The 11,471-nt window shown below is 39.1% G+C and overlaps 1 protein-coding gene across 1 annotated transcript; it reads left to right on the top strand.

The window, feature by feature from the left end:
- Positions 1 to 4,680: 4,680 nt before the first annotated feature.
- AMH (anti-Mullerian hormone) lies at positions 4,681 to 11,181 on the top strand. Its single transcript, XM_075189974.1, has 5 exons — positions 4,681 to 5,312; positions 5,549 to 5,718; positions 6,352 to 6,472; positions 7,740 to 7,902; positions 9,596 to 11,181. The coding sequence occupies exons 1-5, from the start codon at positions 4,889 to 4,891 to the stop codon at positions 10,485 to 10,487; spliced, it is 1,770 nt and encodes a 589-aa protein (XP_075046075.1). The 5' UTR covers positions 4,681 to 4,888; the 3' UTR covers positions 10,488 to 11,181.
- The last annotated feature ends 290 nt before the right edge of the window (positions 11,182 to 11,471 follow it).

Consider the following 11,471-nt stretch of genomic DNA (forward strand, 5'->3'; position numbering starts at 1 on the left):
GAGCTATGGCACAGTATAATGTCACTGGAGAATTTTAATTACACTGCCAGCCCTATATTGTGTCTTTCAGCACTGAAAACTGCCACATCTCCTGTTTATGGGTGAGCTAAGACAAAGTACAATGTCACTGGAGACTTTTAAAAACACTTTTTGAAATTTTACTTTCAGCACTGAACACTGCCACCTCTTCTGTTTCTGGGTAAGCTATGGCACAGTATAATGTCACTGGAGAATTTTAATTACACTGCCAGCCCTATATTGTGTCTTTCAGCACTGAAGGCTGCCACCTCTCTGTTTCTGGGTAAGCTGTGGCACAGTACAATGTCACTGGAGACTTTTAATAACACTGCCAGTCCTATAATGTGTCTTTCAGTACTGAAAACTGCCACCTCTCCTGTTTCCGTGTGAGCTATGGCACAGTAGAATGTCACTGGACCCTTTAAAGAACACTGCCAGCCCTGTAATTTGTCTTTCAACACTGAAAATTGCCACCTCTTCTGTTTCTGTGTCACGGTACAATGTCACTGGAGACTGCCAGCCCTCCTCTTTCTCATGACGCTGCCCAACTGCACTGGAGACTGATAAACAACCCTGCTACTCCTTCTGTGTCTCTCTGTGAAATGGCGCTGGATCTCCGTGGAGGGCGGTACTTATAAAATCCAAAACTCACAAAGAAAGAAAGAAAAGTTCTGTCGCACTGATTGCTGGGAGTTTGCTCAATATCTTACTCTTTACAAGAATCCTCTTAATTAAAGATATAAGGGGTGCAACCAAAATACAACTAAACTCAATGTTTAAAATGGGGGAAGATAGGAAGTTGTTTCCAAAATAGGTGCACATATACTCCCAGGAGAAGTAGGATATAATTATTGAATGGACGTCATAAATGTAAAATATAAAATATAGCTTTTATTAACTTCATTAAAAACAAATACAGATAAAATAGCGAAATATAGGTGTAAGTGAATATAGGTGAATAAATGTGAATATAAAAATCGCTGGATGCACTCACTTAATATATCCTAAATACCATACTTTCCAACTCTCTCGGAATTTCCGGGAGACTCCCGCATTTCGCGAGAGTCTCCCGGACTCCCGGGAGAGTGTGGCAATCTCCCTGATCTGCCCACTTCCTAGAGAAGTGGGCAGAATTCGGTTCAAACGCTGCGATTCACCCCGAATCGCGGCGTTTGGCCAAAATGTCACGATTTTGGAGCCCCGCCCCCTGCACACCCACCTCATCCCCGGCAGCTCCCGGAAGCAAAATCAAAAATGTTGGTAAGTATGCTAAATACCCATTAGTCTAAGGGTAGATAATCTATGTGTGAAGGAGCTAGGAAGGGCTCCTATCAAGCAATCAGATCCCTATTAAGTAGAGATGGGTGGGTCCGGTTCCCCGAGAACCGAACCCACCCGTACTTTGGGTATCCGAGTACCGAGGTGAGCAGCTCGGTACTCTCCCGCCCGTTCCGAATCCAAATCGAGGCCGAACGTCATCGTGACGTTGTCGGATCTCGTGGCTCGGTTCTCGCGATACTTCAACATTATAAATACACGCCTCCACAGCAATCCATCGCCATTTGACAGAGGGAGAGAGCAGGGTGTAGTCACAGGCTGATTAGAGCAGGGACAGAGAATCCAATATTTTTCTTGCAATTGCTCTAACAAAAATCGCTAGAGAAGAGAGGAGGATAGAGGTTTATTATTTTTTGTTAATATTTGGCACTCCTCAGTGCTTTTGGGGTGTCCCCCATAATTGTGCATAAATATTTCTGGCTGTCAAAAGTCATATCTGTCAGCAGTATCTACCAACTAATTTTTAGCACTCCCCAGTGCTTTTGGGGTGTCCCCCATAATTGTGCAAAAATATTTCTGGCTGTCAAAAGTCATATCTGTCAGCAGCATCTTACCAAATAATTTTTACCACTACAAGTGCTTTGCGCTCAGAATGGATTCAAAGCAGTCCACATACGATCAGAATGAGCAACCAGGTTCTGTCACCAGTCCTGATGTTAGTGTTCCAGTACGTCATCTGGCCAAGGCGATGTCAAACAACAGAGTGTTTCCAAATCAGTGCAAAAAACAAAAACCCCCAAAAAATTTACTGTGTTGAAGCGAAAAAAAAGTGTTACTGAGCAAAAGTTAAGTGGCGATAAAAAAAAAATTGCCAACATGCCATTCTACACACACAGTGGCAAAGAGAGAATGAGGCCTTCACCTTTGGCTATTAGTGGCAGATCCAAAAATGTTACCGACCCTACAAGTGGTGCACAACTACTGTTACGCGTCAAAGCCGAGCTGCAAGATAACAGTAAGGCATTGGAGAATAATGTTTGCTCTGAATCAGAAATGACACCGATCCCTGTGGAGAGTCCATCCAACAGTGGAATGTCTAATTGTGAGCATTCTGTTAGTGTACCCATAAAGAAGGGCCCTTTCAGCAGTTCTGCTGATGTGTACCTGAACAGCCCGAGTGTAGCCGCTGATACACAAATTGAGGATGCCACTTTGGAAATAGAAGAGGATGAGGGGGAGATTTATGGAGGTGACGAGGGCGCTAATGAGGATGTTGATGATTATGATGCAGACAGATACCAAATTGCCCTTCTCAATTTCTATTTATATTCTAGATTATACAACGGCTGAATAGTTTTCTATTTTATTCCTAGTGGAGAAGGGATCTGATGCAGACAGATACCAAACTGCCTTTGTCCATTTCTTTGTATATTCAAATTTCTAGCTCTACAATCTATGCAGGCTACTTTTTTTTATATTCAACTACAAGTGGAGGGCGGGGGGGGGGGGGCTTAGATAGCCACCAAAGTACCGTGGTCCATTTAATTCTACTTTCTAGCTCCACAGTCTGTGCAGGCTGCTTTTTTAATATTCAACTACAAGTGTAGGGTGTAATATACACCCAAAGATGATGGCTACATTGCCAATAATCAAAGATGGAAGAGGTAGACAACCAGGTTTGACTGTATAATTTGCAGACAAGTGTTCGCATTAAGGACGGCCTACCAGGGATTCAACTGTTTTTTCATAATTTATTAGCTTTAGAATTACCTCACTTATCTAAGAAACTGGTGGAGAACTAAATTAGGTTATTTTAGACCCAAAATTTTTTATTTTTTTCAAAAATAGCAAAACAAAACCAAAACCAAAACCAAAACACGCAAGGGCGGTTTTGCAAAACCAAAACCAAAACACGAAGGTAATCCAGATCCAAAACCGAATGCAAAACCAAAACACGGGGCTCAGTGACCATCTCTACTATTAAGTAATAAGCCTGTGATGGCTAAAGAATGCTCCTATAAAGCAATCTTCTCCCTATGTATAACACTGAAAACAACCTGCATAAATGCTGCTTATAAAACATGCCTATAATGGAGAGTGAATTGCTGACTGCCTCCTAATTGTTCCATACTAGCTCTGAACTAATGGAGCATAAGGGCTGAAATAAATTCCTTCTATGATAAACTATTGATCCAAGTGCATTCAGTCACCTCCCTCAATATAACTGTGAAGATAAAACCTGTATAAATGCTGCCTATGTAGCATGCCGATAATGGGGAGTGCTAACTGCCTCCTGGTTGCTCCGTACTAGCTCTGGATTTAAGGAGCCTGTGAATCTGATGTAGAGATCCTACTATAATAAACTATGGATCCGAGTGCATTCAGAGATAACTCCAACACAATACCTAGCATCCTTGTGACCACCTTAAAATGCATAGAACCCTTATCATCGCCATACAATACAGGGCAAACTTGTCACCGCCACACAATACAGATGGCAGCCATGAGACTGCCACCCAAAACAGAGTGTAAAATATGATTTTTATTAATGTAACAACTCTGCAGTAAATGTGTGAGAATGTGATTATCAGCTGTTGGCTATTTTCATACCTCCTAATACTTTAAATAGCCAAGATAAGATTTGTTATATATATTACTAGTCTTTCTTCAAGTGTTCATACATCTGAGCAGACTTAAAAATACAGATAGTCAAACACAGTTACCTGTCAGTGGCACCAGTGTATAATCTCCATTGATAAAGGTGATAATTTTGTTGTAAGAAAAGGAACTGATCCCTATACTAATACACACGGGCCATTCACACATGGCCCGTGTATATCATCCTGTTGTCAGATATCCCCTGTTGGACCTGTTGTCACATATCCTCTGTTGGGCCTGTTATCACATATCCCCTGTTGTTACATATCTGAATAGAAGCCAACACTGGGCTTAGAAGTGAGGTCAAAAGCAATATTGTGGGTTATTGTTTCACAGTCAATCTGTAGAACAACATTATTCAGTTATACCCAAGGCTGAAATTGTTTTTTAATTATACATTAAGCAGATGTATCTAAAACATCCCTCATTCTTTAATAACCAGCCCTACATGCCCTGCTTGACCATTATCTGAATGCCAAAAAACACAGCACTTTACTCTAGTAAATTGAGTTTCTTCAATAGAGATATTGTTATCCTGTCTATGTTCAAGGACAAGGTACAGGAGATTCTTTCACAGGAGCAGAGGTCTAAAAATACACAGCTAAGGATCCCATTCCATCTGCTTAAAAACACACACACATGGGAGAACTTTGTTTGGGAATATACATCCCACAGGTTGTTCAAGGTTTAGGCTGTGTCCAAAACACAAGAACTTGCCTCCCTTCTGCAGAAGTTTTGGCAGCATCTCCTTTCTCAAAAAAAGTTTCCAGGGGTGTGACAGAACCATTTCTCTAGAAGACACTGGGCTTTCTTATTGAAGGGTAGTCTTCCTCAAAAGATGCCTTTGTCCCAGTACATATTTGAACAAAGGGGTTTAAAGTAGTGTTGTTATTTCATCCACTTCCATTACTTTTGTTTTTTTGCAAGCAGTGTAATGGATATTTTCAGGTTTGGTTGGTGGCTTTTGTTTCCATTTGTTTGCCAAACATTACCCAGCAATGTTGAAGAGAGAGAGAGAGAATTAACCAGAGTGGCTCAGAAGAGACACGTGTTTCCAGTGGAAGAAAAGTTACATGCTATTCAGCACGTAATAATTCCGGATGATAGGGATTTTCAGGGATCAGTTTGTGGCGCAAAGGTAGGGACAAGCTGGGGCAACCTGGAGACTCATGGACTTCTCAGAGAGTATGAGACTGGCTTTCTGAATGCAATTAAACAGGAGCCATGGGAACATCAAGCATTGTTTGGGGTGTGCCCAGAGGATAACCCCTCTGCGAATATGGTAGCTATGAAAGAACTTGCAAATTTTCTCACAAAACCTCAAGGAAAACAGTTTGTATTTCTGCACCTTCAAAAAGGTGAGTTATGATTTTCCCTTTACAAACATATGAGCTCATGCATCAGAATTTGTTTCTGTGAAAAGCACTTATTTGTTTGCCTCAGTAAGAGGTGATTTTTATCATTACTAGTTGTTTAAACATTACAAATGTTCCCATTTGTACCTTAACACATTTCTACTACTCTTCGTTGTCACAGCCCACTGTCTTCATACATTTTAATTAATGTTAATACATACACTTTTTCTGACCTACAGTGGAGTGGGAGACTGGGGCCAGCTTGCAGTTTCAGGGAAGTGTGCAGGAGCATATCTCCCCCCTTCTTCAGCACCTGCACTTACTCCTAGCTGTCTTTTATCCTGATACACACACATTCACAATGGGATCCAAGGTCATAATGTCAGGAGAAGCTGTCCCACAAGGACAGGTGAGTTTCTATAATATTATAATAGTTTTATAACAGAGTTACCTGGAGAGCATGTGCAAAATTGAGAGATAAAATACATTGAATAGAGATAAAATACATTGAATAGTTGCTTTATTCAGTGTTCCATACTTACATTGGGAACAAAAAATTTTGTTGTCACATATTTGGGCTACTATACTTTCTTCAGAAAGAATAATGATACAGCACATTTTACCAGTTAATCTGTTTTTTATTATTTATGTTTTTGTCATTATAGATAGAAATAGTTTTTTTTACCTCTGTGGTTGCCCTCTTTTATTTAATGAATATATAATTTTTTGCACTTTTAACTATTTTGTCTAATGTCCAAGGGGTATATTTAGTAAACTGCAGGTTTGAAAAAGTGGAGATGTTGCCTATAGCAACCAATCCCATTCTAACAATCATTTTGTAGAATGTACTAAATAAATGATAAATAGAATCTGATTGGTTGCTATAGGCAACATCTCCACTTTTTAGAAAAATCGATTATGAGTCTAATGGAGTTTAGCGGAGAGTTTATAGTCTGAAAGGAAGCAGATAATTAGTGCTTTTTTAGTCATCACTTTTATTCAAATTGCATAGCAACTCTTGATTAAGGCATTCTATCTATAGGTTGTCTGCACTTCATTGGAGACCCGCTATCTTGTCGTCAGACTGAGTGGGACAGTAAGGACAATTGAGCCGGGGGACCTGAGATTCCATGCGTCCTTTCATATTAAACACTATTCCGATGGTAAGGAAAAAAGGCACAAAGAGTCATGACTATAGCTGCTTTCAGTCTTTACTGAAAGGAATCTATTTATACATGCCAAACAGCACAAACATGATTTATTGAAGTTATCTTGTAAATCATGCAAATTCACAGTTTACATTATATGTATATAGCAGCATCTGGGATAGGTTGCACTGTCCTTTGTACATGTTGATATATATTTGCAAGCATAGGCTCTTGGCTCCTGGTTCACGAATAAATGGTCACTACTCCCTATTTGCTACATGGTGGAAGGTAAAAATAAAGGGTGATCACCCAATGATGGACAATCACCTTAAAATATAAGAGATACATCTTTGAGCAGGCTTGGCTGGGAAGGAGGGGGCATCGGCTCCCTTGGCTGGTACAATTGCTACCTGCAGCAGCACAGTTCATAGCTGTGCTTCATAGCCTCCAGAACCAAAGTTGGCATTAAACTCACTAGAATGTATTATTTATTTTGTAATGGTCACTAGAAAGTTCTCTGTATCATAGGGAGATCATTAGAATGCTATATTAGAGTACTGTATATCGGTTAGTAGAATGCTTGGTGTCTTATATGTCAAGAGAATTCTCTTTGCATTGTACAAAGGTCAATAAAATGGTCTCTTAATTATTTCTCAGTCACTAGAATGCTCTGTGTATTGTATACCAGTCACTAGAATGGTTTTTGCATTGAATGGAGCTGATAGGTGATGTATTTGATTATAGCATAACAATTTTAATTTATTCCATACCTACCTATATATGACCATGCTGATAGAAGTGCCAGAGCCCATTAGCTTCTGTTTGCCCCCCAGGCCAAAAGTTGCTAGCCCTGGTCCTGGGCCAATGAATATTTATGAGTTACTGTTTTCTAGTGATTTGATAGGCTGTGTGTCATAAACATTAGTTCAACTCACAAAATGGCTGTAAGCTAAATGTGTTCTTTAATAATGTTACTTCTGAGTTAAAAAGACACTAAAACAACACTTTGAATAATCAATTATTTACACCAAAGCAGCAGTGTATTTTTCATGTCATATTTTTGCTGTTTAATAGACAAAATAGATATCTAATGACAATTATATAAGAATATGTGGTATGTCCACTTTACTTGCTGGATTTTAATTTATGACAGCCAAATGTACAAACCTGCTTGTTTTGTTATTTTGGAGTTTTTTAAGACATTTATTTTCATTATTGGAATTATGGACCAGAGAGTGTCTTCTAATGAATATCATTTCTAATATCTGCCTCTCATGGACAGGACTTGCTCTTTCAACTGCAGAAGCTGCATGGCATTTGTTTGGTATGGATACAAAGTGCTTTACTAAGATCACACCAGTCCTAATTATGGTTGTAGGCCACAGTGTCCAGCCTGGGGTCTATCTCCCCATCTTAAAGCCTGATCAGACTAACTCAGCTTCTAGGTATGTATATAACTCCATTATTTCTTTGTTTAAGAATGAATGTCAAAATGCTACTATGGCTATCTGCTGAATAGTGTAGTTATTTTATTTAAGTGAACATTTAATGGTCTTTTGTAATCCTATAATACATTGTCCTGACTTCCATCTTACATTGCAGAATTTATTCTGACATTTCTCACACTGGTTTATATTTTGTGCAGGAATAGGGTAGCTGGAGCACTCTAATCACTTTAGAATGTTTCTAAATTGGAATGAGAACAAGCCTGCACCACTGTCAATTTGTCAATTCCTTTCTGACTCAATAAATGAGGATCATATGCATAACTGACATGTCTGTCATGGCTTCCTATTACTAGGCTGCCTATGATAAGTGTGGTTCTGTAAAAGTTAATAACAATCAGTGAAAAGATATACCAGTGACTTTCTGTTCAGGGCGCATATATACCCCTAGGTCAGCATACCACACTCACTAACTTACTGCTTCCCCTCTTTTCTCAGCCCTACCCACCTGACCCATTAGATTTTGTAAGATTTCCTGAGCACAGCTCTCTCTTTTCCACCTTTCCCACCTGTGTATCCTTGATTTCTTGGTATTATTTTGAATGTACTGCATATTGCCTTTGCTTGTTCTGAATTGTACTTGTTGGACCGCTTTGTTTTAAAACTATGCTTTATTTCCCCACTATATAGTGCTACGGATTTTTGCTGTGTGATATGTAAATGATTTCTAAATAAAGGATAATACTTGCAAGCAAGATGAATTAAATAGCATATGTTATAAACTACCAATAGGCCTCCTGGAACTCTGGAGATAGAAATTAGGTATCTGACAACAAGGGATATTGTCTGAATACCTCCAAATTGTCTCAGTTTAAACCATTTCTTTCTTGCAGATGTATGTGGAGAGGCTGCAGGTGGGATATGGTTTTAGGACTGTATCTGAGTTAATGTGTTTAAAAGCAAGTTTTGCCTTTAAAAACATTGCCTTTTTAAATTTTGCCTGCAAAGTCACCGAATATCAGCGATTTGCAGAAATCGGACCTTAATACATTTACCCCAATCTCTTGGGCAGTATCTGCTGGATGCACATATTAATTGGGACATAAGCCTGATAACATAATAATAATAATAATAATAATAATAATAATAATAATAATATTCACAGTCTGTCTCTGGTCAGTGCCTTTAGTGCATTGTTTCATAAGTACCAATGTATGTACATTACAATGTCAACATCTCTCCTTATCTTGTGCATTACTGTCTTATACAAATGCATAGAGTTTTAGTAGGTATTCAGAATTCTCACCTATACTGCTTAAGGCATTGTTGTCAAATTTATCCATGAAAAGCCTTCATTCTCTTGGTGATAAAACACTGATTCTAATTTTGTGCAGAAAAAAATTGATGTGGGGGAAAATGGCTTAGTTATGTATCTTATATGATAAATGTTTGTATTGTCTTGCTTGACCAGAGCCGTAACTTGAAACTCTAGCGCCTGGGGCAAGAAAGTCAATTGCCACCCCCCTAGCCCTCATTTTTAACTAAATGAACCTAAAACATTCCTAAGCTGCGCCTCCCTACAACATTGCACCCTGGGCGATCGCCCCTATCGCACAGCCCTAGTTATGGCCATACTTGCTTCTACTTTACTAATAAAACTTTACATAAGATTGATATGTTTGTGTTTTTACAGTGTTCAAGATAGCCAAATTATGGTTACTTTTAAGAAGAAGGATGAGTTTCTGGAAACCCTGTCCCATTTATCAACGCTTCTGATGACCTCTCATGCTAAAACATCTTCTACTGTCCATCTTCCCCTTGATCCTAATGATGAAAATGCTGGAGACCTTCGTCCCCAACTTTTAAATGTTACAGAGTTGGAGGCACTGGAATGGCTGGTAGAGTCTCAAGAGCCCCTAGTTTTTCTGTTTTTACCTGGAAGCAAAAACCTCCTGGCCAACAGAATTCAAGGAAGACTGAATGGGACATTGCTACAGAGGATTACAGAAAAGACACAAGAGGTACTGGAAGACATGAAAGAGATTTTTTCTACTGGTGATCATGCCCAAGTTCTGAAAAACCTCTTAAGTTCATGCCAAGGTAATTTCAACGTTAGCTATTTGCCTGTGGAAGAGGACTCTCCACAGTTAGGAGACAAACAGCATAGGAAACTGCATTCTCTGATGCTTCTTAAAACTTTACAGACAATTCGCGCTTATTGGCAAGACCGCAAGAAGCTATCCCGACAAAACCGGGGAGCAGGTCTAAAACCTCACTGCCGTCTGCAAGAGCTGACTATCAACTTGAAGCCATATGCAGAGTATAAGGACATTCATTTCCCAGAGGAAATCAATATCAACAACTGTGTGGGGCCTTGCCGCTTCCCACAGACCACTCAGAATGAATACCAGGCCCATGTTATTTTGCTCATCCAACTCCAGGAGAGAAGACAGTCTGGCCTTGACCGCCCTCCATGCTGTGTCCCTGTTCAGTATCAAGAACAATGGCTGATGGTGGCACATGAAAATGGCATAAAGCTGCACCTTTATCCCAACATGGTTGCCAAAGAGTGTGGCTGCAGATAGGTGTATTAGGGAATGACATCACATTAAGTGATACTAACCTTTATCTTTAAAGGCAGAATATCTTAGTGTTTGAGACTAAAACACTTTCTGTCTCCAGAGGATGTTGCCAAGCCCATGCCCTTGCTCCAAGATAAGTATCTACTTTGTATAGCTCTAACTTCTCCCTGCATCACCCCTGCTGTATAGCAAATTACCTGAAGCTGAGAGCTGGAGGACACAACCTGGGAAGTCTTTTCAATAGACCTCTACCGAATAGTATACAACCACTTTAATTGATGTTTTGTTATTCCTGTCTGTATTTTTTGTTTACTTACTGTATTGCTAGCTTAAACAAAACTCTTATATATAAGGTATATATATATATATATATAGGTTATTTTCCACTACAGATTTATAAAACAGAGAGGTCTGTCCTATTATATGCACATAAAAATACAGCTCTTGCAGCTTTAAACCACTGGCAAACAGCTGCTGCACAGCCTTTCTTTTCTTCCCCATTCTAAAGTGATGTAACATAATAGAATTCAATAAAACAATTCTACTCCCCGGTTTAGTGATTAAATACCTACTTTGAAAAAAGTATTGTACAGATGCCATGCTGGACGGTTTTAGAAAATACTTACGGTATATATTCGCTTATTTTGCTAAGATTTTGAAATATAATAAAGTTGTTGCCCATTGTTGACGATCTCAACCCTCTTTACTAAGTACCTTGACTCTATAACATAACCCTTTCCGGTCGGTAGAAATGCTGTGGAACAGTACTCTGCTTTCAGTCACCCTACTTATTTCCTTAGCAGTTACTTGGGCTCAATTAGTCAACTAAACTTTATCAATTTAGCCTAAGTAACTACAATATGTAGCACATCCCAAAGGTCAGCATTTTGTGTGGCTACCAAGGACCAATAACTACTGTTTTCTATAGTGTTTTTCTTTCTAAATTTTTGTATATTATGATCATTTTCCAAGAAATGTGAACCTGAA

The sequence above is a fragment of the Mixophyes fleayi genome, chromosome 1, assembly GCF_038048845.1.
Source record: "Mixophyes fleayi isolate aMixFle1 chromosome 1, aMixFle1.hap1, whole genome shotgun sequence".
In the NCBI taxonomy this organism is placed as follows: Eukaryota; Metazoa; Chordata; class Amphibia; order Anura; family Limnodynastidae; genus Mixophyes; species Mixophyes fleayi.